The following is a 27,585-nucleotide window of genomic DNA, read 5'->3' on the forward strand; positions in this document are numbered from 1 at the left end:
CAGTATAGGGAATCAACTCACCTTGCTAATGTATAAAAAGCTCCTGGAAATTGAAAAGAAAGAACAATAGCCCAATAGAGAAGTGGATAAAAGATATGAACAGGTAACTCACTGGAAAAGAAATACAACTAGCTCTTAAGTAAATGAAAACATGTAATAAGAAAGGCTAATTAAAACAGAGATGTCTTTTCCTTTAAGAAAGGTAAAATTCGAAAGTCAAACAACACTCAGTGGTGCGGCAATGGGGATATAGGACATTTTATATATTGCTGGTGGGTATGCAATATGGTAAAAACTGCAGAGAGCAAGATCTTTCAAGAGAACAAGCACAGTGCCTTTGACACCGCAATCCCACTTCTGGGTATTTGTTCTACAGACATACAGAATGACATAACTGCAAGGTTACACACTGTAGCGTTGTTTGAAAGAGCAAATTAGTGAAAAGGATCCAAATGTTGATCCATGAGAGACTGATTAAATGAGCTATTATACACAGAGGAAGAGTACACGGTTGTGAAAAAGAATGAGGAAGCCCTCCATGTACTGATAGGATGGGTCTCTGGGATATCTTTGTTTAGAAAAAAAAACAGGCGCATAGTAATACACTTATAATATGTTATCTTTTGTGTAAAAAGGAGGAAATAAGAATATGAATTGTATTTGCTTCTACCTGTAAAGTCCTGAGTGTTCATTGGAAGGACTGATGTTGAAGCTGAAACTCCAATACTTTGGCCACCTGATGCGAAGAGCTGACTTATTTGAAAAGACCCTGATGCTGGGAAAGATTGAGGGCAGGAGGAAAAGGGGACGACAGAGGATGAGATGGTTGGATGACATCACTGACTCAATGGACATGGGTTTGGGTGGACTCCGGGAGTTGGTGATGGACAGGGAGGCCTGGTGTGCTGCGGTTCATGGGGTTGCAAAGAGTCAGATACGACTGAGCAACTGGACTGAACTGAACTACATGTAAAGGCATATGGAAAGGATTCATAATAGGCTAATAAAAATGGTTCCCTGTGAGTAGCATGAATGGATGTGATTACTGGGGACAGATATAGAAGTGGAAATTCTCAGGGTGTATTTTCTCATATAGATTTGATTTTGAATCATGTATGTATTACCTTAAAAAAACTAAGGAGAGAGAAACTAGAATCTAATATCACCTTTGAATTTAGATGCAAAATTAAATACTGAGTTATTACAAAGACTGTACAATTTTCATTACAGAAATGCCAGAATGTTTCAGCATTGGGAAATGCTTTGGCATAGCACATTAGAAGGCCAAAAAAATAAACAAGCTAACAACAAAAAACCCAAACCAAAAAACCAATCATGCTGAATTAGGCATTTGTTAATGTACAAAAGGCATTTTATAAAGTTAAATGTTCAGTTCTAATAAAATTTAAGTAAAGTAGGAATTGATGGGTACTTTCTTAATATAATTAAGAATAAATCAAACCAATAGCCAACAGCAAAGACATTTCCAGTGTAATCAGGAACTAGATAAGCTGCCTTCTTTGACCACTTTTATGTAACAATGTTCTGGAAGTTCTGGTCAAAGCCTTAAGTAATCAGAAAACTAGACATAAAGCTGTTATGATTTGTCGTTGGTATGATTACCTTGAAAAACTAAGATAATCAACCCCCTAACCATTAGGACTGTTTAGGTGGGTTTGTAGGGAGATGGACCAGCCCAATGGGACCGCTGTAAACTTTGTGCCTCCTCTGTACCTTTTGCTTTCTATAAATGGACTCCCGTGAACAAATAATCAAGCACCAGGCTTTCATCTCCCCCCGTTTCCAAAGGGTTTCCACTTTGTTCTGCCCAAATGCCTTCAGAGGAGATGTGCTTGTCTCACACAAAGTACATGACAAAGTAGGGCATCAAAGAGTTTGCATTGGCTCTTTTCATTACACCAGTGCCTTAGAAGGTGAAAATGCTGTGCTGTGCTTAGGTGTTCAGTCGTGTCTGAATCTTTGTGACCCCATGGACTGTAGCCCGCCAGGCTCCTCTGTCCATAGGATTCTCCAGGCAAGAATACTGGAGTGGGTTGCCATTCCCTCCTCCAGAGGATCTTCCCAACCCGGGGATCAAACCCAGGTCTCCCGCATTGCAGGTGGATTCTGTAAACATTTCAGGCAAAAAGCACAGAGAACACGGAGGCAGTGCAGTGTTCTGGAGCGAGTCAACTACAGGTACTTCTGCGCCACTGGTATAAAGGGTGAGCCAGGAAGCCAGAGGGTGAGCTGTAGAGATACGCAGGGGCCAGTGTAGAGACGGTCTTTAAATTCCAGGCCAAAGGACTTGTGTATTATTTTGTAAGAAACATAACCCATTGCTAGGATGTAATGTGATGAACTCAGGTTTATGCTGAAACTTCAATAGGAATATCTTCTATGGAAAATTCCTTTGTTTGTTCTCTCCAGTTGTACCCGGAGGGCCTTCCCTGGCAGTCCAAGAATAGGATTCAATCCCTGGTCGGGGAACTAAGATCCCACATACCACATGGCAAGGCCAAAAAAAAAAAAAAAAAAAAAAAAGAAGAAGAAGAAGAAGAAAAAGAAAAGAGAGAAGAACCTAGAAAGTAAGGAAATGATGGCAACCGTAGACTCAGGTAGCATATGCTTCCAATGAGTGGCTGTTTTGGAACATAAGAAAATATGAAAGTGTTAGTCTCTCAGTCCTGTCCGACTCTTTGTGACCCCATGGACTGTGGCCCACCAGGCTCCTCAAGGCACTCATTAAGTATTTGTTGATTAACCTGGCCACATGCATGATGTATATGTATGAGCTGTCATTCTTAAACCCTTTGGAAAAGGGTTCTTTTGAATAATTGCTGCTTGAGCATTTTGGGAAGTCATAATGATCTTACTTCTGGCATGCATGCATGCTAAGTCACTTCAGTTGTGACCATATGGACCATAGCCTGCCAGGCTCCTCTGTCGGTGGGATTCTCCAGGCAAGAACACTGGAATGGGTTGCTATTTCCTTCCCTAGGGGATCTTCCCATCTCAGGGATCGAACGCACATCTCTTACATCTCCTGAGTTGATAGGCCAGTTCTTTACCACTAGCACCATCTGAGAAGCCCTTACTTCTAGCAGTAGTACATAAGAGTTTCAAAATTTTTCAGTTACCTTCATATCCAAGTTCTTAGAAACAGTTTGTAGGGAAGATATCATCTCCTGAATTGTTTTTTCAAGTTGCTGGTGCTCATTTCTGATGAAGTGAATATCTCCAGAAAGCTTCATGATGCTGGAATCACATCTAGTGGCAAGACGAAGTTAGATGTGAGATTGATAACATTTTTAACACTATAGTAGAATCTATGCATTCATTTGATGGCAAGAATTCTAAAGTTCTTTGATTAGTGACTTGGCAGACATAGGGGCATATACAGAAATCTCCCTCATCTTCCTCTTTTTTTCCTGAATGAAACACTGGCCCAAATTAAAGCACTGAGTTGGAGTAGATGAAGACATTGGGGGAAACTCAGTAGATACAGATTTTCAGCCATAAGATATATTAACTCAGTTATAGGAGTTCCAATAGATTTTGATGTTTGGAGCATACTCCCTGGTGCCTATGGTTAGGCAAAACTGAAGCTTTTTCCTCTTCTATATTGTGTTCTGAATTCTCTTTCTTCCCTTTAGCCCTCTTGTCTTGGCTCCCAGATCATCAATTCCCTTTTGGCTAGATAAAGTGTCCCAGTCTACCAGAGGTTTCCAACCCATCTTCAAAAGACAGCATCTTTTCTCTTAGCCCCAGTGAAAACTCCTGCTCCTTAAGTGGCCTCAGTTAAGTGTTGTCTTAGGTTAGGACAAAAAGAATCCACACTAAGACGTGTATGAGGCTTTGGCGCATAAGGTGGCATTTGGCATTTTCAGGGAGGAACCCTAGTGAAATGGCATTGAAATTCAGATTAGCCATCTTCCCAGAATGTCAGGGAATCCCACCCACTACTCCACTCGAGGCCTCCCTTAGGAGAGAGCCGGTTACTTACTGTATTATCACTTTCAGTGCACTCATATCTGTGTGAAGGGTAGGACAGAAAGCCCTGTAGGTTTGTGTTTGGTGTATTAATAAATGAGTTACCAGACATCAGTTTGAAGTTTGTCCTTTTATCAAGTAACCGGTTTGACTGTCATCAAATAACATCTATTAGGAACTATATTTTCATATTGTCATGATAAGTGCTATAAACATTGTTCTGTGGCTGTCAACATTTTCTTTAGGATCCAAAAATGAATTTCTTTTTCTTAATTTTGGTGTCAAATTTGAGCTAAAGGTGAGATAACCTCTTGAGAAACTTCTTGAAAGGATACCAAATCACTGCTGAGGGGTGGGCAGACTGCCAGGAGGAAAAATCAGGGATTAATCTGATTCAGCATGGAAGCACCTAAGTCAAGGGCAAAAGTCATTTTACACATTTGTGTATACAAGCTGTTATTGTCAGAACAGCCTCACTGTTGGATAGAATATTCTTATGTTGGTCCACATTGAGATACCCAAAGGCTACACGGGAATCAAGGGCAATGTGGGAATGGGCTTCCCAGGTGGCACGAACCTGCCTGCCAATGCAGGAGAGATAAGAAAGAGGGGTTCGATCCCTGGGTCAGGAAGACCCTTTGGAGGAGGGCATGGTAACCCACTCCAGTGTTCTTGTCTGGAGAATCCCATGGGCAGATGAGTCTGGCAGGCTACAGTCCATGGGGTCACACAGAGTCAGACATGACTGAAGCGACTTAGCACACAGGGAAATAGTTGCTATCACCGCTGCCAGCCAGCTCTCACCCAGCCCACCTGCTGCCTGCTCAGGGACCACTGGTTTGTCTGTTGTAGGTTCGTGGTTCAGGATTTAGTCAGGTAGATCAGCCTTTGAGTATGGCTTCTACTGCTTCCCAGGTTTGTGATCTGGGACAATTCTCTTAATGTCTGTAAGTTTCAGTTTTCTTTATCTGAGAAAAGTGAAAGTGAAGTCGCTCAGTCGTGTCCCACTCTTTGCAACCCCATGGACTATAGCCTACCAGGTTCCTCCGTCCGTGGGATTTTCCAGGCAAGAATACTGTAGTGGGTTGCCATTTCCTTCTCCAGGAGATCTTCCCAACCCAGGGATTGAACCCGGGTCTCCTGAATTGTAGGCAGATGTTTACCATATGAGCCACCAGGGAAGTCCTATCTGAGAAAAGGGGTACCAATGCTGCGCTCCCTGCATGTAGCTGCAGAGTTTGTCCCCTGCAAAATGCCAGGGTGTGCCAGACACATGGGGGTAATGTGAACAGTGTCTCCTGGAATGCTGTATGCTCAGCCTTCCAAACCATAAGTGATTGTCCTGAAGAGTGGTCCTGCATAGGGTTATTTAAGGATAAAAGGAGATAATGAATGCAGAGCATTTAGCCAGTACCTGGCATGGAGGAAGCACCCACACAAGATCAGCAGTTATTATTTATTTCCTCAGCTTAAGAGTTATCATCTAATTATTTTCACCCCATTCCATTCCTACCCAACGAGCCTAACTCCACCCTGAGGTCAAGGATTAATAGTTTTTCAAGGCTGTACTCCATATTTCAAAAGAAATTTCTCTTTCTCTCCTTTGAAGTGATTTTATTGTTTCTATTAAAATAACAAATTCCTGTTATAAAAAAATTACACACAATACAAAAAAAGAACAAAAGAGTGTTAACATCATCCCAAATCCCACTTTTAAGAAATAATCATTGTTAACATTTGGTTATTATTTCATTCACCATTATAATATGTACACACATCATATATAAACACATGGAGATAGGAAGAAATAAAATAATTTTAGAATATTCAAATTATATGTATGAGTTTTAGTTAAAAACATTAGATTGAATTTTAATTTAATTTAACCTAAGGAAATGTAACTGTAGTGAAAAATGAAGCAATTGCTGAACTTCAGGTATGTATGTGTGTGTGTGTGTGTGTGTATACGTATACACACACCCCTACTACAAGAGATATTTCTAAAAATGAAGTTATAAAAAGCTATCATAGATTGGAATCATTGTACTTTTTTTTTTGGAATCATTGTACTTTTTACAACTACCATTTTGAAATTTTATTCTCCATTGACCCTATGCCAAAGGAAAAAAAATGAGAAAACAAATGTTTATATACTTGCTCTTCCAACAGTTTTTGTTAATGTTTTTCTATTTTAAAAATATCAGATTAAATGTTTATAGTGTGTTCTGCCCCTAGAGTTCCCACTCTTTAACTTTCATTCTATATTTAGACTCTATTAGACAGTCATTCTAAAATGTATGCGTTTATTTGGCTGCGCCGAGTCCCAGGCACAGGACGCGGGATCCTTGATTCTCCGCGAGGCGCACAAACCCGTAGTTGTGGCGTGTGGGATCTCGTTCTCTGGCCAGGGATTGAACCCGGGCTCTCTGCACTGGGAGTGTGGAATCTTAGCCACTGGACCACCAGGGCAGTCCCAGTGTTTTAAAACTATAATTTCTTATCTGAGATCCTTATTTTGATTTATTCCTTGGTTGGCCAGATTTTGTCATCCAGAGTTCAAACGAAGGGACCATAAGCATTGGACTGTTTATTTACATTCTTGAATGCTTAAGAATGCCCATCTGTTCTGTTCTACTTGAAAGGTAATTTGGTAAAGAAAACATTATTGAGTCATTTTCCTTTTGTTCAGAACAGGATAGACATTTCTCCCTTCTTACCTGACAGTGTTGGACGTGGACAAGTCTGAGATGACTAAGTTTTTTCCTTTCTTAATGTGATCGTTTAGTCTACCTGGATGTCTAATGATTCTTTTTCGCTTTCCTTTCTTCTAGTGATTCTTTCTTTTTAATAATTAGTGACTTCAAACCAAGATATCTTGGTTTAATTGTTCTCATATAAATTTTTCTGGTGTTGCACATTTCCCCTTTGATCTACAGATTCTAATCTGTTTCAAGAAATCTTTCTTCTCTTATATCCATATTTTTTTTTCTTCTGAAGAATTTGTTCTTCTTTCGGTGCTCCTCTTAGTTCTCTGCTAAATGGAGTCTCTGTTTTTTGCCCTATACATCATTTCTCCATAACTATTTTATATGAAAAAGCATTTTCTTTTTGTTTTGTGTGACTTGCTCAGGTTTTTTAAGAAATAATTTGTTTTCAGTTGTATGTATTCTCTTGGGGAGGGGCTTCTAAAAGTAGATTGAATCTCTGTAATATTTAATTTTTTTCTTTCTCCTATCCCTGAGCAATTCTGGTTTATCTATTTCCTTTTGCTAGTTGATAATCTCTTTTTGGGGGAAAACCTTTTTATCGCTTATTTTTAATCAAAGTAACACATGTTTGTAGTTTGACAGTCAGTAATAATGAGAAGGCTAAGAACACACCGCAGTGATTCCTGGCTCCGTCTCTCCCTGTGTCTCTTAGTTCCTCTCCCTGGAGGCAAGTGCCCACCTTCACCCACACTCTCAGAGGTGCCTGGCCCAGCCCACCCCTAAGCCTGTGAGAATTCCATGGGCATGAAACCAGGTCATCCTCGGCTTATTCCAGGGCTTGAAAATCAGTCTCATTTCTTCTGCTAAATCAGCTTCCACATGTGTACCTTCCAGGTTCCAGCATTTCTAGGCTGATGTTCCCTGTCTTTGTGGGCTTATGTTTTACAGAGAAAAATACTTTTTTACTTAGACTTTTGGAAGGAGCAAAATTATGTGCAACAGTTCAATCAGCAATCTTTTTCTTTTTCTTTTCATGAATTCTTGGAAACCAGGAGTTTCCAAGAATTCAAGAATCCAAGTTTCCAAGAATCCAAGTTTCAAACTTGGATTTGAACTGTTCCTGTATTTTTCCAGATAATTCCTGTCTTGAGGTGTATTCATCAGCCTTGTGCTTTTAGCCATCTATCCATCCATCTCTGCCTGCATGGTGGTGGTGGTGGCTTTCACACACAGATTCTTTGTAACTCCCACTCTACCATCTTCTGTGGTCCTGGCCACCCGCTGATCAGTGAGGGTGTGTTTCGTAGGGAAGTAGCCCAGCTCCTCTACTCAGCCTCGTCGCTATCAAGTCTGTTGCTTCTTTAGGCCCAGGGAAGGGGTGCATCTCCCCATTCTCTCCTCGAAAACCAGATCAGTGTATCTCACAGCACATCATCATCATGGATTCTTCAACGTGATACTATCAACTCTTCTCCCTCTTCAGCCGGTTGCACCTCAGTCAGTTTCTCTTAGGCATAAACTGATAAGAAGTGGTGGGGGGATCCCAGATGATAAATGTCATGAGTGCCTCTTCAGCTCCGCCGTCTCTGCTATTCTGTGCTGCTGCCTTGAATCTCTCAAGGATATTTCCTATTTCTCCTGTGACTCACCCCATCCCCTAGGTTAATACTCCTCTATTCAACAGATTTGGTCTGTGCCTTTGGGGGTGATGCCTCTTGATTTGGAGGAAATCATGATATTTCGGGTCTGAGGAAGATACTCGGTCCACACATCTCTGTCTGGTACGCGTGCTGTTTATTGTTAGTGGTTGCATCAACTTCCATGTTGTGTTAAAGGTGACATTTTTGTTTTCCTTCTTTTATTTTTACTGGCATGGAGATGTCTCAGGTGAGGAGAGTGGAGTAAAAATATCTTTAACAAGAAGTCCTCACTCTTTTTCAAAGGTTGACAGTATCCAAATAATATCATTAGTGCCTCTTCAAAGGACATGTCTTACGCTTTTAATTGCACATCAACACAATTTAGTTATTTCATATGCAGATTTGAAATGTGAAAGCTGAGTGCCAAAGAATTGATGCTTTTGAATGTAGTGTTGGCGAAGACTCTTGAAAGTCCCTTGGACTGCAAAGAGATCCAACCAGTCAATCTTAAAGGAAATTTGTCCTGAATATTCATTGGAAGGACTGATGCTGAAGCTGAAACTCCAATACTTTGGCCACCTGATGTGAAGAACTGACTCATTGGAAAAGACCCTGATGCTGGATTTTGGAGGCAGCAGGAGGAGAAGGGGATGACAGAGGATGAGATGGTTGGATGACATCATGGACTCAATGGACATGAGTTTGAGCAAACTCTGGGAGTTGGATGGGCAGGGAAGCCTGGTGTGCTGCAGTCCATGGGGTTGCAAAGAGTTGGACACGACTAAGCAACTGAACTGAACTAATAGGCAGATTTGCCTTGGGGTCCCAAATAGTCAAATATGGATAGAGGGTTGGTCTGCTCTGGCTGCTTCTAGAGCCATCATACATGGCTGTATGGCTGCCCTTCACATGCTGGCCTTTTTCTTTTTTGCATACGAGGCTAATCTATCAAATAGAGTGCTGCTGCTGCTGCTGCTAAGTCGCTTCAGTCGTGTCTGACTCTGTGCGACCCCATAGATGGCAGCTCACCAGGCTTCCCCATCCCTGGGATTCTCCGGTCAAGAACACTGGAGCGGGTTGCCATTTCCTTCTCCAGTGCATGAAAGTGAAAAGTGAAAGTGAAGTCGCTCATTCGTATCTGACTCCTAGCAACCCCACCAGGCTTCGCAGTCCATGGGATTTTCCAGGCAAGAGTCCTGGAGTGGGGTGCCATTGCAAGGTGTCAAAATCAGGCAGACAACTTTGAGAACCTCATCTCATTGGAAGTACTTGCTTTTAAACTGCCACTATATTAGAGAGGGAAATAAGGTATAAAATTCAAAAGTACATAATTGTTATCAAATATTGAGTTTGATTTATGAGGCAGTAAAAGGTTTGCTAGGACTTATGTTAAAATAATCAACTTAGTTCACTCTTATGCCAAGATGCTAATTGGAATTAAGGTCAACGTATGTAGAAGGAAAGTAATTATTCTGCCTCAGCTGGTCCATGGGTCACTTGCCTGCAAAAATATGGAAAGGAAAAAGAGGAAGAGTGAATTTAAATCTCCTGGCTTTTAGCCATATTCTGTTTCAAATCACTAGATTCAAGAAATTATCATAAAAGGAAGACATTTTAAGGAAAAATAAGACCTTTTCCTAAAATCACTGCTTCATATTAAAGGGGAAGTAAGTCAGCGATCAGAGAGCAAGACAGAGAACTAGGAGGCTCTTGATTTTTCCCTCCTCCCTCAGATGCACCAAATAAACAGCAAAATTCGGATCCAATCCCTCTGGGAAAAATCCAGAAGCTGGTTTAGAGGCTCCTACACATCAGGCAACTAAGAAAATACCCACATCAAAAAGGGTCAAAAAAGTTTGAGATACACACACACCACATACCCCATCCCTGGTTCAGCACCTTACAGCTGGGAGGGAACCACCAAATCCCAGATTCTCCCTGGGGAGTGAAGTGTGTCTAGCCACTATCCAAGAAACTGGCTCTCAAATCACCTAACTCTGAGAGCCGGGGGAGCGCATCTGTAAGTCCCTTGGGACCACAGAAAAACAAGTGGTTTTAAATGGTTACATGGTTTTAGAAATGGGCAAAACCCTGACTAGATATTTGTCCAAAGATAAAAGACAGATGGCCAACAGGTACATGAAAAGGAGCTCTATGTTACGAATCATCTGGGAAATGCCAATCAAAGCCATGAGATGTCACCTCATCCCTGTTAAGATGAGTATTATACAAAGTATTGGTGCAGATGTGGAGAGAAGGGAATCCTTCCACACTGTTAGCAGGAGTGTCAATTGGTATAGCCATTATATAACATAGTATGGAGACTCTTTGAAAAGTTAAAGATAGAACTGTCATCTGGAAATCCCCCTACTGGATATGTATCCAAAGGAAATGAATACATGGAAGAAATACATCCTCTCATGTTAACCGCAGCAATATTCACAATAAAGAAGATACGGAAACAACCTAAGTGTCTGTATGTGTGTGTGTGTGTGTCTCTCAGTCTTGTCTGTCTCTTTGCGACCCTATGTACCCACCATGTTCCTCTGTCCATGGGATTGTCCAGGCAAGCATACTGGAGTGGGTTGCCATTTAGGGATGAGTAAATAAATCGTGATATACATGGAGTCACAAAATTTTTAGCTTCAAAGGAGGAGGAGACTTTGCCATTTGTGACAACATGTATAAAATCTGCAGGACATTATGACAAATGAAATATGCTAGACATAGGAAGAAAAAAAGTTGCATGATCTTATTTATATGTGGAATCTAAAAAAACCAGGGGCTTCCCAGGTGGCGCTAGTGGTAAAGAATCTGCCTCCCAATGCAGGAGATGTAAGACACGGGGGTTTGATCCCTGTGTTGGGAAGGTCCCCTGGAGGAGGGCATGGCAACCCACTCCTATATTCTTGCCTGGAATAGTGTTATCAGTGCACCACCAAATTGAACCAGATTCCAAGTTTGATTCAAAAGAGATTTTGGTGCTTATATTCTTTGTAAAATCATGGCGCATCTAAAAGAGTGGTGGGTGGTTGTATTATCTTGCTTCATCATTTACCCAAATATTGTGAAAATTCTATTTATCAAATGTTATATAAAAGTATATATAATCTTATGTATTTTAGAAGTATAAAGTATATATATACATAACCTTGTATATGTGTGTATATTTGTATGTATATAGTACCTATGTGTGTACACACACTCACACAAACACACACACGTACTAATCCTGTAGACCCTGTTTTCCTCATGTCTGTTACCTGCTCTGGACTTGCATGGCAGAGTTTTAATTTAGACCCCTAAAGTAAAACTTCTCATCTTGATTGCTTCAATAGGCTTCCTTTCATCTTCATATATTATTTTTGTACTCTACCAATTCAGCTACTACCAAAAGGTTAGTGAATGTCATCCCCTTACTTAAAATCGTCCCATGGCTATTTATAACCTTTTACATAAAGTTCAAAAACTTTTTACTTTGACCAAAGATCCCTCATCATCCAACTTTGGATCATTTCTCTAGCTTCATCTCCCAATCTCCCTGCTGCTGCTGCTGCTAAGTCGCTTCAGTCGTGTCCGACTCTGTGTGACCCCATAGACGGCAGCCCACCAGGCTCCCCCGTCTCTGGGATTCTCCAGGCAAGAACACTGGAGTGCGTTGCCATTTCCTTCTCCAGTGCAGGAAAGTGAAAAGTGAAAGGGAAGTCGCTCAGTCGTTTCTGACTCTTCGCGACCCCATGGACTGCAGCCTACCAGTCTTGTCTGTCTCTTTGGGATTTTCCAGGCAAGAGTGCTGGAGTGGGGTGCCATTGCCTTCTCCGCCCAATTTCCCATCTCTCCCTAAATACCACAACTAAAATAGCACCCTCACAGGGAAGCCCTGAACACGTCACAGTAATGTATCCCACAGTTCCTTTGCACACATCATTCCTCCTATGTGAAGTACGTTTCCTATCCCCGTCTGGCTAACTGCTACAGTCTTTCAAAATTCATCTCAAGTGTCACCTCCTCCAGGAAGCCATTTTTATGCCCCAGTCTGATTTGCATGTTCCCATGGCACCCCAGGCTTTCATTACAGCACTCACCTTATCGCTTATGTTTTCCCAGGTAGACTGTACATTTATAGGAAGACGATCATGTTGCTGAACCCCTGAATCGTAGACCACTGCCAGGCATTGGTGAGTGTTTGGTACATTTTTTATTGAATTGAATGGACAGACACCCTAGGAGAGGTTTGTCTTAGGCATTAATCACCTGATTATTCAGAGCAGATTAATGAGATGAAAGTGGGGGTGTTTCTGGAGAGAGGAATGAGGTGCTGGCAGGAGACAGAGAGATGGAAAGGTGTCCATGGTCAGCCACTCACGGGTCATCTTTGATGTGTCAACCAGAATGGTCCTGCCATGGTCAATACCTACAAATTTTTGCTGAGCCGTGCACTATGAACTTTTTCAGTCTCATATAAAAAATATCATTCAAAATTTTATTCCCTTGACCATTAAATCCCTTTTGCTAGGCTTTTATATCAATTCTTATATATCTTAAATACTTAAATCACTAGAATTTGAGACATCTGGGGATTCTGTATGCAGTTTTAAGGGCATGTCTTTGTATATCGATGTTGGCATTTGGACAGCTGAGGGGCTGTAAAGACAAGACTTGTCATAGATGAAACCAAACTAGGCATCCTGTATAAGAGGTTCTTTATAGAACCCTTGGATCTCACAGGTAGCATGGGACTTTCAAATTTCATGATACACTTTCTCAGTTGCTATCTTATCATTCAGCTTAAATACAGTATTCTGTTTTCTACAATATAGAACTTCTTTAGGGATGAGAATTCAGTGGCCAAAACTGACTGCTAAGCATTAGTTAGCAGTCTCACCTTCTCACCTGGCTACTCTTCCTCGAAGATCTCCAACTCCTTGAAGGTGCTTGTTGCTTAGGTCCTGTACTGCGAAATTAGTTCCTGTGGCTACCAGATCCCGAGCTTTTATTTGTTCTTCTATCATCTGCAATATTTGAGTAAAAGTTCCCATTAATTTCCCATCACACATGATAAGAAAATATCATTTAAAGTAGAGGTTACAAACAGTGCATTTCCCTTCTTAGGCTGATGGTGCAGATGAGTGAGTGTCTTGTGTTGGAAGCCATCCCCACTATATCCGAGGGAGGCAGTAATGGCTTGAGTCCTGCTGACAGTTGCCAGGTGGGCACGATGGTTCAACAGTGTCTCAACAGAAGCTGGAAATCCAGATTTTATGTTAAATTGCTGAATTTTAAAATATTGACATTTTATTCAAATTTTTTATAAATACCATATGGGTCAAGCCAAACTTATTTACTGTGCTGTGTGGACGTGACCATCCTTGACATAAAAACTTTTCACAAAAACCTTTTTCAGAATAGGTAGTCAAGTTTAGAAAAAGGGACCTTTCATATGGGATTAGGCAAGGCCCTTTATAGATTGAGTTGGAACCGCAACGAAGCTAATACGAAGCTAACGAGCAAATCTGAATAAAACTGTTTCACTTACATGGAGTGGAAAAGGTTTATTGTTTTAGATTTTTTTAGAGAACATGAGAAATTTATGGCTTGAATGTATTCAGATTTTGCCTTGCGTATCCATCGTCATGTCTTCATTATGGCTTAGTGTTCTGAAATGAATCTGACTACCCTATTCCACCAGCTTGGTGGTCCCCCAAACAGTGGGTTTTAATTTTTGGCACTCATACATAAAAAATAAGTTTTTTTGCTTGTCCATATAAGAAAATTATATCTCGGTTGATATTCAAACAAATACCAGTGTAAAGTTAAGACATATAAAATGTAATATATATTTATTCAGAAAAGTGTTGAGAGAATACACTTTTTGAAGCACAGACAACTTTTTGATTTAGGGGAACAAAAAAGGTTAGTTACTAGATGTTACCAAGGTCTGAACCATGTTAAATTTATGATTATGAATGTTTGGAGGAAAAGAAGGATTTTTATAGGAAATGAATTATGAACATTTCAAAGACTATGTACAGAATCTTGCCCATTTGCAAACTGGCAGATTGAGACTAGCCAAGAGCAAATATAGCTTTAGCTGAAGACATACAAGTGTCAAGAATACTAGCTAGAGGTTATTTTTTGTTTTTGTGTTTTGGCTTGTTTATTTTTGCATACCTATAGGTGTTTAGTTCATTCAAGCCACCATGACAAAAAACCACAGACTAAGAAGCTTATATGACAACAGCGATCTATTTCTCACAGTTCGGGAAGCTGGAAGTCCAAGATTTAGGGTGCCTGCATGGTTGGGTTCTGGAGAGAGCCCTCTTCTAGGCTGCAGACTGCTGACTTCTTGCTTCATCTTCGCATAGTGTAAAGGGGCCAGGAGGCGCTGTGAGGTCTCTTTTATGAGGGCACTAATCGGCTTTTTGAGGACTCCACTTTCATGACCCAAGTTCCTCCTAATACCATCACGTTGGACATTAGGATTTCACATGTGAATTTTGGTGGGGATACAAACGTTCAGATTCTAACAGTAGGTGTTGTTTTACTTTGTTTTGGTAAAGAATAGTGATAAAAGAGAACTTGCCCTATTAAATAGTAAAGCATTTTGAAATGAGTGCAGCTAAATAACTGTGCCTAGCTAAATTGATCATTGTAATTTAGTGAAGATCTTGGTAAATGTAAGAAAGAAATATGCCATATATCAGACTCAAAGTCAATGAGGAAGGAATTTTACATAAGCTGTTAAGATTTCTGGTTACTTATTCAGAAAACAGGGCTTCCCAGGTGGTACTAGTGGTAAAGACGCCTGCCAATGCAGAAGTCATAAGAGACTTGGGTTTGATCCCTGGGTCAGGAAGATCCCCTGGAGGAGGGCATGGCAACCCACTCCAGTATTCTTGCCTGGAGAATTCCATGGACAGAGGAGCCTGGCAGGTTACAGTCCGTAGGATGGCAAAGAGTCGGACACGACTGAAGCAACTCAGCAAGCATGCATGCACTCACTCAGAAAACAATCAGTTTAGATCTATAGCTCACATCATACATGAATATATATAGATTTTAGAAAAAAATAGATTTAAAATATTTAAAAAGTTAAGCCATAAAACTGACAGATAATGGAGGAGATTATTTCATCTCTGAAATTTCTATTCTTAAAAGTAATGTGGGACATCAAACAGCAAAATATTGGAATATTAAACCTTATTGTAAAGTAAAAATAAATGAATGAATGAATAAAAACGAAAAGAAATAAAAGATCTTGGAAGTAAAAAAAAATTTTTTTTAAGTTCATTATAAACACCTGGAGTAACAGGCAAATTTGGCCTTGGAATATGGAATGAAGCAGGGCAAAGACTAATAGAGTTTTGCCAAGAAAATGCACTGGTTATAACAAACACCCTCTTCCAACAACACAAGAGAAGACTCTATACATGGACTCACCAGATGGTCAACACCGAAATCAGATTGATTATATTCTTTGCAGTCAAAGTTGGAGACACTCTATACAGTCAGCAAAAACAAGACCAGGAGTGGACTGTGGCTCAGACCATGAACTCCTTATTGCCAAATTCAGACTTAAATTGAAGAAAGTAGGGAAAACCACTAGACCATTCAGGTATGACCTAAATCAAATCCCTTATGATTATACAGTGGAAGTGAGAAATAGATTTAAGGGCCTAGATCTGATAGATAGAGTGCCTGATGAACTATGGAATGAGGTTTGTGACATTGTACAGGAGACAGGGATCAAGACCCTTCCCATGGAAAAGGAATGCAAAAAAGCAAAATGGCTGTCTGGGGAGGCCTTACAAATAGCTGTGAAAAGAAGAGAAGCGAAAAGCAAAGGAGAAAAGGAAAGATATAAATATCTGAATGCAGAGTTCCAAAGAATAGCAAGAATAGATAAGAAAGCCTTCTTCAGCGATCAATGCAAAGAAATAGAGGAAAACAACAGAATGGGAAAGACTAGGGATCTCTTCAAGAAAATCAGAGATACCAAAGGAACATTTCATACAAAGATGGGCTCGATAAAGGACAGAAATGGTATGGACCTAACAGAAGCAGAAGATATTAAGAGATGGCAAGAATACACAGAAGAACTGTACAAAAAAGATCTTCATGACCCAGATAATCACGATGGTGTGATCACTGACCTAGACACAGACATCCTGGAATGTGAAGTCAAGTGGGCCTTAGAAAGCATCACTACAAACAAAGCTAGTGGAGGTGATGGAATTCCAGTTGAGCTATTCCAAATCCTGAAAGATGATGCTGTGAAAGTGCTGCACTCAATATGCCAGCAAATTTGGAAAACTCAGCAGTGGCCACAGGACTGGAAAAGGTCAGTTTTCATTCCAACCCGAAAGAAAGGCAATGCCAAAGAATGCTCAAACTACTGCACAATTGCACTCATCTCACACGCTAGTAAAGGAATGCTCAAAATTCTCCAAGCCAGGCTTCAGCAATACGTGAACTGTGAACTTCTTGATGTTCAAGCTGGTTTTAGAAAAGGCAGAGGAACCAGAGATCAAATTGCCAACATCTGCTGGATCATGGAAAAAGCAAGAGAGTTCCAGAAAAGCATCTATTTCTGCTTTATTGACTATGCCAAAGCCTTTGACTGTGTGGATCACAATAAACTGTGGAAAATTCTGAAAGAGATGGGAATACCAGACCACCTGATGTGTCTCTTGAGAAATTTGTATGCAGGTCAGGAAGCAACAGTTAGAACTGGACATGGAACAACAGACTGGTTCCAAATAGGAAAAGGAGTTCATCAAGGCTGTATATTGTCACCCTGTTTATTTAACTTATATGCAGAGTACATCATGAGAAACGCTGGACTGGAAGAAACACAAACTGGAATCAAGATTGCTGGGAGAAATATCAATAACCTCAGCTATGCAGATGACACCACCCTTATGGCAGAAAGTGAAGAGGAACTCAAAAGCCTCTTGCTGAAAGTGAAAGTGGAGAGTGAAAAAGTTGGCTTAAAGCTCAACATTCAGAAAACGAAGATCATGGCATCCGGTCCCACCACTTCATGGGAAATAAATGGGGAAACAGTGGAAACAGTGTCAGACTTTATTTTTCTGGGCTTCAAAATCACTGCAGATGGTGACTGCAGCCATGAAATTAAAAGACGCTTACTCCTTGGAAGGAAAGGTATGACCAACCTAGATAGCATATTCAAAAGCAGAGACGTTACTTTGCCAACAAAAGTTCATCTAGTCAAGGCTATGGTTTTTCCTGTGGTCATGTATGGATGTGAAAGTTGTACTGTGAAGAAGGCTGAGCACCGAAGAATTGATGCTGTTGAACTGTGGTGTTGGAGAAGACTCTTGAGAGTCCCTTGGACTGCAAGGAGATCCAACCAGTCCATTCTGAAGGAGATCAGCCCTGGGATTTCTTTGGAAGGAATGATGCTAAGGCTGAAACTCCAGCACTTTGGACACCTCATGCGAAGAGTTGACTCATTGGAAAAGACTCTGATGCTGGGAGGTATTTGGGGGCAAGAGGAGAAGGGGACAACAGAGGATGAGATGGCTGGATGGCATCACTGACTCGATGGACGTGAGTCTCAGAGAACTCCGGTAGTTGGTGATGGACAGGCAGGCCTGGCGTGCTGCAATTCATGGGGTCGCAAAGAGTCGGACACAACTGAGAGACTGATCTGATCTGATCTGATCTAATAAATAAAATTAAGATATAAACAACAAACTGAGAGAACATTTGTAACAAGTGTTACCGCCGAGGGTTTCCACTGTGTGTTGCAATCAGTATACACCTATTCTTCAGAGCCTATTGCATATGTATGTCTCTTCCCATCTTTTTGTTTAGTAATATCAACTGGTTTTTTAAATAATTTTATTTATTTTTATTTCATTTTTGGCTGTGCTGGGTCTTCATGGCTATAGACGAGCTTTCTCTACTTGCGGCAAGCGTGGTGCTTCTCTCTGGCTCCTCATTGCAGTGCCTTTCTTGTTTTGCAGCACGGCTCTAGGGCTCTTGAGCTTCATAGCTGCGGCACGTGGGCTCACTAGCGGATCCTGGGCTTTAGAGCACAGGCTCAATTGTGTGGTGCATGGGCTCAGTTGCTCCACGGCATGTGGGATCTTCCCAATCAGGAATCAAACACGTGTCTCCTGAATTGGCTGGCAGATTCTTTACCACTGAGCCACTAGGAAAGCTCCCATCATTTGGTTTTTGAAATCAATCCCAGTGAGTGTATTTACACCATGGAAATAGGCAAACACTATAAACCAGGCATTTTATCCCCCAGAAAAAAACTGCTGATTTTTAAACATTTACCAAAGCATCCCTGCTTATTATTTTTAATAAAAAACCCATAAATAAGAACTGAAAAGCACTAAATCTGCAAACGATATTAATGGAATATCAGCAGAGAAAATGGAAACTGTTATAGTTGTTTTTAAAAGGTGGAAAAAAGAGAAAGATGTTATTTCTATCCCATCAAATCAGCAGTGATTAAAAACAGTAAATCTCAATGCTGGCAGAGGTATAGTGAAAAAAGCTAATGGAAGCTAATGGAAGTCTTGTATAAGGCTAATGGAAGTATACATAGATATAAACATTCTGGAAACCAATTTGGCAATAAATGTCAAGAGTTTTTACAGTGTTCTTACCCCAGTAATTCCATTTCTAAAAACATATACAATAGAAATAATGCAAATGTAGATACATTTATGCACAAAGACATTTAAATATTAAGAGAATAAATAATCTAACCATGATTTATGCACCATACAAAGAACTTTTAATGACCTATGAAAGAGTTTATGATATAATTTTATATTAAAGGTATGCTTACAAACAATAGTCTGAGCTTCCTAAAGGGAATGCCTGGAAAGACCAGAGGCAGATGCATCTGGGTGCTTGTAGCAATTGTCATTTAGTGGTGAAATTATGAGAAATTTTTCCTAGGTTTTAAATTTATTTCCTAAACTTGCAAATAATTACAATGAATAAGTATCGCTTTTATTAATGTAACTTGGGGAAAAAAACACAATAAAGCCATGTTGTTCATGAAACTCTCTTTTCCTAAATTAAAAATAAATTGATTTTCAATCTTTAATGAGCTGCCAGCTTAAGAAAGAAATATTTTGACTTTAAAAAGGAATAAGCAACTGAACTGCTACAATTATGGTTGATTAAACAAATTTTTTTTCATTTCTTTTGAAAACCCAAGACAAACTTCTGCTCACACTTGATTCTATCTTGCTGGCTGATTTAAAAATGGGCTGACTTACTAGGTTTTTAAAAAATATTTGAATAGCAACCATTTATCTAAATACTTATTACTTTATAGTCTTAGTTATTTACTAAAGGTAGTTTAGTAGTTTCTTCTTCATAATGTTTTAACTTCATATCTACAACATTTGTGCTGTGTGCTGTGCTAAATTGCTACAGTTGTATCTGACTCTTTGCCACCCCGTGGACCGCAGCATGCCAGGCTTCCCTGTCCTTCGCTATCTCCTGGAGCTTGCTCAAACTCATGTTTATTGAGTCAATGATGCCATCCAACCATTTCATCCTCTGTCATCCCTTTCTCCTCCTGCCTTCATTCTTTCCCAGCATCAGGGTCTTTTCCAATGAGTCTACTCTTTGCATCAGATGGTCAAAGTATTTGGAGCTTCAGCATCAGTTCTTCCAATGAATATTCAGGACTGATTTCCTTTAGAATTGACTGGTTTAAACTCCTTGCAGTCCAAGGGAATCTCAAGAGTATTTTCCAACACCACAGTTCAAGAGCATCAATTCTTTGGCGCTCAGCTTTCTTTATGGTCCAGTTCTTACATCCATACGTGACTACTGGAAAAACCATAGCTTTGACTATACAGACCTTTGTCAGCAAAGTAATGTCTCTACTTTTTAACACGCTGTCTAGGTTTGTCATAGCTTTTCTTCCAAGAGCAAGCCCATTTACAACCTTTAAATATTTCCTAATTCAGTTTTCTGCACAATCAGACCAGTCCTTGTCATTTTTCTTCTATATGCCAAACCCTTAACAGGACTGCAAATATTTTGAGATTTTATAGTATTTGGGAAAAAAGTATTGGCTTTGTCTTTTTTCAGAGATAATCAAAGATAGGAAAATAAACTTTTAGCAAGATTTCTAGTATCTGGAAATGTTTTTCCCCTTAATGCTGAGTATTTTATTGGGATATAATTAATATGTATTAAAATATATAAATCAAAGCATATTTCTGGATAGATTTTGAAAAATATAATTGACTATGTAACAAACACTGAAATAAAAATATAGAACATTCTAGAAGCCTTTTGATATTTCTGAGAATGCTGTTATCTTTTCAATTACCGAGAAGTTTTGTCTCCTAAATTGACAATCCTCATGGCTCAGACGGTAAAGCGCCTGCCTGCAATGCAGGATACTTGGGTTTGATCCCTGGGTCAAGAAGATCCCCCTGGAGAAGGGAATGGCAACCCACTCCAGTATTCTTGCCTGGAAAATTCCATGGACGGAGGAGCCTGGTGGGGTACAGTCCATGGAGTCGCAAAGAGTCAGACACGACTGAGAGACTTCACTTTCACTTTGACTCCTAAATTAGGGTCTTCTTTTAGTGCCTGTGCTACGCTTGATTTTCTCATCATCTCAGTGGCACTGAATCACGCATCTCTGTTTACTTTCATGACAGTTCATTGTGCCTGGAAACACCTTTGCCCACCTTGAGAAGTAACATTGCCTCTTTAGGCACTGCCGGCAGTTCAGGATGTACTAAATATCAATAAAGTGCCTTTTAATGGCTCATCAAGATTTTTTAACTTTTCACACTCCCTCAAATGCGTTATGGGGTCTACAGATAGAAAATAAGTTAACAGATATCCTTAGGATTAAATACAAAGTCATGAGTAAGTCATTTCTGGGTCCTTCTCATGGTTTTTGTCTAATCCACTATTCTATCTAATAGGAGAAAAGGGCATATATTGTGTGAGGGCATTGTTGTCAGTTCTCAAAATTCCACACATAGAAGGCCAGAGTTTTTAAGTTTTTTCTCTGGAACTTGTGCCTGAAAGTGGCTATGTGAGATTCATCATTCTCACTGGTACTTTAAAAAGTCTGAAAGATCTGTGGTAAGAATCTGCTCATCTTGGTTTAACACAATCATTTTCTCTTTTGATCAGAAATACTATTTTTCCTTTAATACCTTAAACATCATTCGTTCATCCATCTGTTCAGGAAATATTGACAGATCACTGATGGCCTCTCATATTTGTCGTCAGTTTATGTGGGATTTGGCAGTGAGCAAAATGAAGTCTCTGCCCTCGCAGAGATTGTATCTTAGGAGCAGAAACACAATAAGTACGTTTAGAGCATGGTGGTTTGTGATAAGCACTATGGATAAAAATAGGGTGGGGTTTAAGGGGGATTGTGACTGTTGGCATGTCAAGGAAATGCTCTCTGACAAGGGATCTGATGGGAATGAAGAATACTTCACAGAAGTGTCTAGGAGAAGATGATCCACCTAGAGTTCATAGCAAGTGCAAAGGCCCTGAGGCTGGAGCATGTTTGGGGTGTTCTAGGAAGTGCTGGGAGCACAGTGTAGCCAGAGTGAAGGAGAGAGGAGCAGGAGATGGGGGTCACAGAGATTCAGGGGGTCATATGTGATGTGCCTATGAACGAGCATTGCAACTACCTTATGAAAACCTCTATTTGAAACGATCACATTCATAGAATCGTAGAGAGTTAGACTAAAATAAGCACCTTAGCACAATGTCTGACATTTAATGTTAAACAATTGTCTTTGCTGTCACAAAGAGACATTCAACAATTTTTGAACAGAATTTCCTTCTACAAAAAGTAGAGGTTGAATGACATGAGGAGTTAAAATATTGACTGTTTCCCTCTGAGGTAACTAAATGGTAATCATTTAAGCTTAAATAATAGGGACTCGTTTCTCTAGTTGAAGACTGCCCCTGACGGTTGATAATCTTTGTCAAGCAATGGTGCCAACACATGGGAAATAAAGAACTACCTCAATGTTCTGGCTGAGTTTTTTGACGATGCTGGTGATGGTCTGGATGTGGTTTTCCAGGAGCTTCCTGGCAAGCGACTCCTCCTTGCGAAAGCCATGGGTCCCCTGAAGACAGGCAGAGATATCCTCCTTGATGCGGAAGGCTTGCTCAAGGAGGAAAGCTATGGTGCGGTCCTGGTTGTTCAGTCTGTCTTCTAGCTGACTTCTCTGGGTGTTTGGAATGGCAGGAAGAAAGGAATGACCCCTGGTCCAGAAAAGGAAACAACACCGGGACTTTACAAGGGTGAGCTAGAGGAGCCAGAACCAGAACTTGCAGCTGCCCTTGTACTCTTGTATGTTCTCCCCCGAGAGGAGAAGTTTGGTAGGACTTTAAACCCTGCATGCTGAGAATCTTGGTTTATGCATAATCTGAGAACTGGGTCTGACTTAAGCCTTGATCTTGTATCATCCATTTTTCATGTTTCTCAAGCAGGGATTTTGTTCTACATTTGACTCGCTATTCTAATAAGCCAAATTGGATCCACATAAATTTAATGCCTGATGATCCTATATTGAGAAGTGAGCTGCTTTCTAATTTCTGGGAGAAATGATAGGTCAAAGGCAAAGATTAATAAAAGCGTCAGAAGTTCAACAAAAAGTAAAAGAAAAAAATGAATTAGAAAAGAAAAATACAAAGACTAGGGCTATTTAGTTATTAGGATAAAGAAACACATAAAATCCCAATAACTCCTACTGGCATGAGCAAATTACTCCTTCCCTTCACAGATAAACATTTTGGAGATCAAGTAACTTTTGTTGTGCATTTTTCTTTATTTAATTTTCTTTGCTTATTTTTGTGACCTAGTCTCTGTAGTCATACCTTGTATCTTTTGCTTGAGCTCATTCCCTAGAAGCAAGTCACTAAGTTGTACCTATATTCAAAGTGAGTGAGGATCCACCTCTTGACAAATGGAGCACCAGGAAAATTGTGGTCATTCAAAGACCACCACCCTGTCACAGTCATCCAGCTGGCTTCTTGGAAATATCAGAATGCTTCCAGAATGCCCTATATTTTTATTTGAGTGGCTGTTACATGGTTAACTGTATTTGTCAAAATCCACCGAGATATAGACTTTGCATATTTTTAATGCATATTAATTATACCGCAATCAAATACTCTTAATATTAAGGGGGGAAAGTTTCCAGATCCCTAGAAATCTTGCTAAGAGCTTCTTCTCCTATACATTAGTTTGTCCTCGATTAGCTCTGAAAAGAAGGCAAAGCCAAAACATTTTTCAAATAATGTAAGATCTCACTACATCTACATGTTCCGGGGATGGGAAAGCAACTGCTCTTCCAATGTTGCTTCTTTTTTAGGAGCAAGAGGAGAAGACCTGATGGGAAAAGTTATTCTGTAGGATAGGGAGTGGCTGATGATGGTTTTAGTCTGGCACTCACGCACATGCCGCCTCCCAAGCTCATTGGAGCTGACAAGACTTCATTGGTGAACAGGATTTGGCTGAAATCTTCAGGGAAAAATGAACCCACAAGCCAAAATATCACAACTTTGAGGAGCACAGTCTCAAAAAACCAATTAGCCAACAAATAATCTACTAGATTATGTGCAGTGCTTAGTCACTCAGTCATGTCCAAATCTTTGTGATCCTAGGGACTGCAACCTGCCAGGCTCCTCTGTCCATGGGAATTCTCCAAGCAAGAATATTGGAGTGGGTTGCCATGCCCTCCTCCAGGACTACTGGATTATAGATTCCCACAAAAGAGAATTACTAAGTTATACGCAATAAGAGGGCTTCCCTGGTAGCTCAGCTGGTAAAGAATCTGCCTGCAATGCAGGAGACCCAGGTTTGATTCCTGGGTCGGGAAGATCCACCAGAAAAGGGATAGGCTACCCACTCCAGTATTCTTGGGCTTCCCTGGTGGCTCAAACAGTAAACAATCTGCCTGCATTGTGGGAGACCAGGGTTTGATCCCTGGGTTGGGAAGATCCCCTGGAGAAGGGAATGGCTACCCACTCCAGTATTCTGGCCTGGAGAATTCCATGGATAGAGGCGCCTGGTGGGCTACACTCCATGGGGTCACAAAGAGTCAGACACAACTGAGTGACTTTCACTTTCACACAATAAGAAATTTTTTTAAAAAAGTGAATAAAAATATTAAAAGTGAAGATACAGGAAGATATTAGCAAAATGAAAAAAAAAAAAAGAAAACAAACAAGTAGAAATATTAGACATGAAAATAGTTAAAGAAACAAAAAAGGTGGGATAACTATGACAGACAGAAGATAGCTGAAGAATGAATTAGTGCTTTGGGAGAGAAGACTGAGAACATCTACCAGACAGACGTAGGAGCAGTCACAACTCGGAAGTGTGAAGAGTCAGAATGAAAATCTTGTCTGTCTCCAAAATCAAATGTTAACCTCTACTTCCATACATTCCTGTCATTCTAAGAGATAAGAAACAGAAGCAGAGGACACACCTTAATTAATGCTCCTGATGTGGCCTGATAGAGTGACAACAGAAATGACATGCAGAAGTGTCCTCAGGCTTCATATCCTCTCTCTCTGTAGTTCTTTCTTCTCTCGGTCACTGCCGCCATTATCCTCTACTTTTGCCTCCTAACAAAGAGTGCGTCTTCCACACAACGGCTAAGAGTAGTCGTCGTAAAATGTGAAGATAGAGCTTGCCTCCTGAAAACCCTCTGAAGGCTCGTCCGTTCTCTGGAAATAAAATCTTTTTTCTCCTTCCCGGCCTCATCTCCTCCCGCTCTTCCCTCTGCTCACCCTCATTCAACGACGCAGGCCTTCTTTCTGTTCCTCAGGCAGGCCAGGCAGTTCCCAGCTAAGAGCCTTGGCACTTGCTATTCCTTCCACTGGGAAAGCTCTTCCCTACAGTCTCTTCATGGCTGCCTGCTCCCCATTCTTTAGGCATCAGCTTCAGCACCCCCGCCCCAGACAAACCTCCCGCTCAGTCACTTTCTAGCGTAACAGCCCATTTCATCGTCTTCATAACATCAGTCATTATCTTGACATCATCTAATTCACTTGTTTGTGTGTATTTTCTGCCCTGCATCACGAGACTGAAAGTTCCCTGAAGGCAGGCACTTTGTCTGACTTGTTCTCCACAGTGTCCCCAACGCTGAGAAGAGTGCCTGACATGTAGTAGGTGGCCAATAACTATTTGTTGACTGACTGGTCTGTCTAGCTAGACTGTTTCCTTAAGGCTCCATTGTTAGAAAATTGGAGGAAAAAAAAAAATGGCTCCACAAAGCTGCAAGCTGTCAGAGCCTCAAGGTGTACAGTTTGCTTTCCTGAGCAGTATGAAATATTTAGCGTTGGTCTGGCTGAGATTCATCTCTCCTATCACCTGCACGTCTGAGGAGCAGAGACGATTTAGCTAAGGGTTTCATCAGTCAGATTCCATCCAGCACTCATTTGGCTCAAAAATGTTTTTCTGGAAAATTACCAGATGGGACCTCGTACATAGAAAACCCATTCCTTTAAACCCCCACTGAGCTGACAGTGCTACCCTGGCTGGGACTGATGAGTCACAGGCAGAGGAGAAGGGGATGTCAGGCCCTGTGGACGGTGACACATGGCCAGCGGTGGACTGCAGCTCTAGTCCTTGTTTTCCCTGAGCTGGGGCTTCTTTCTGTTCTCCTGACAACCTGCAGCCTGGATTTGCCAGTGAAAGAGTATTTCATCCCCGTTCTTCTGTTCTGGGCTTCCCTGGTGGCTCAGCTGGTAAAGAATCCACCTGCAATGGGGAGACCTGGGTTCGATCCCTGGGCTGGGAAGATCCCCTGGAGAAGGGAAAGGCTACCCACTCCTGTATTCTGGCCTGGAGAATTCCCTGGACTGTATAGTCCGTGGGGTTTCTATATAGACCTTTGTAAATTATGCTGCGTTCCCATCAACGTTTAGAATTTGTTTTCTCTTAGATGTTCTCAGTATGGCAGACACTGTTGGTTACCTTCCTAATAGCCATCCCTGCTTCTGCCTGATTTGGTTCATCCTCCTGTCCCCTAGGTCCTTCAGGGCGGGTCGGGGCGGGGCACAAGCTACTCTTGGTGGCCCCATTATTCTGGGCTGAGATGCCATTGGTTTAGGGAGAACCATGTGAAGCAATACTGGCCAGTGAAATGAAAGGGAAAGCCTACTGTGGGGTTTCTGAGTAAGGTTGCTTGCCTTTAAGAAGAGATTATCCTAAAAGATCATGTCCAGTTCTTTGCGATCCCATGGACTGCAGCCCACCAGGTTCCTCTGTCCTTGGAATTCTCCAGGCAAGAATACTGGAGTGGTTGCCATTTCCTTCTCCAGGGAATTTTCCCGACCCTAGGATCAAACCCAGGTCTCTTGCATTGCAGGCAGATTCTTTACCAACTGAGCTACTAGGGAAGCCCTTAAGAAGAGATACCCAGAAAGAAACTTCCCTTTTCTTTCCTGGATGTTGTCATGTCTGTGTGTGATGCCTGTAACCGCTAAAGCCATCTTGTGATCATGAGGGGAAAAAGGATAGCTGGGAAGAAGGACTGAAAACACTTGGGTACTTGATGATGTTGTTAAGCCTCCAAATTAACCTAATTCTAGATTTTTAATGTGAACTAATCAATGTCCTTACATATAAGCCATTTTGGTTGGAGTTTTAATGTGTAGCTGAAAGCACTATCTCTATATCTAGTAACTTACCAGTAAAAATGTCAATTGAAATAGAAATATGTCAGTCAATATTACTAAATGTCTACTCTGGTAAATGTATAATAAATAAAGGTTCTGTTCCTCAAGGAACTTAGTCTGATTCAGTATTTCTTGCAAAGAAACTTTTTATAGGGGTAGGGAAGGAAAGGAAGGTGCTAAAATGAAGATTCCTTGGCACCACTATAGACCTATTCATTCATAATTTTGAGGGTGAGGGGAAGAACAAGAATATGTATTTTAGGGACTTCCCTGATGGTCCAGTGGTTAAGACTCCATGCTTCCATCGCAGGGGATTTAGGTTTGATCCCTGGTCAGGGAACTAACATTCCACATGCCTCAAGGCACAGACAAAAAAATAGAAATAAAGAATGAAGCCACTATAGCTTAAAAACTTTAAAAAGAATTTGTATTTTAAATAAACACTTAGATGAATATATTCTAACGACTGAGCATCGCTGATTTATTGAAGACTGGTCGGGTGGGCAGTGAGACCAGTGCTTACAGCTGCGCCATAGTCCAGGCTCACCAGGGCCTGT

The 27,585-nt window shown here is 40.8% G+C and overlaps 1 protein-coding gene and 1 pseudogene across 1 annotated transcript in view; one reads left to right on the forward strand and one right to left on the reverse strand.

The window, feature by feature from the left end:
* The window catches only part of FAM81B (family with sequence similarity 81 member B), a 55,441-nt gene that overhangs the window by 15,420 nt on the left and 12,436 nt on the right, over window positions 1-27,585 (reverse strand). The window contains exons 3-5 of the mRNA XM_025293991.3: window positions 22,357-22,600; window positions 13,235-13,353; window positions 3,141-3,270 (exon numbers count right to left, since the gene is read on the reverse strand). Of these exons, the coding sequence (XP_025149776.2) occupies window positions 3,141-3,270; window positions 13,235-13,353; window positions 22,357-22,600 (493 nt within the window). The remainder of the gene's footprint in view (window positions 1-3,140; window positions 3,271-13,234; window positions 13,354-22,356; window positions 22,601-27,585) is intronic.
* LOC123466199 overlaps window positions 12,449-27,585 on the forward strand; it is a 46,687-nt pseudogene continuing 31,550 nt past the window's right edge.

This window comes from Bubalus bubalis, chromosome 9 (assembly GCF_019923935.1).
Source record: "Bubalus bubalis isolate 160015118507 breed Murrah chromosome 9, NDDB_SH_1, whole genome shotgun sequence".
Taxonomy (NCBI): Eukaryota; Metazoa; Chordata; class Mammalia; order Artiodactyla; family Bovidae; genus Bubalus; species Bubalus bubalis.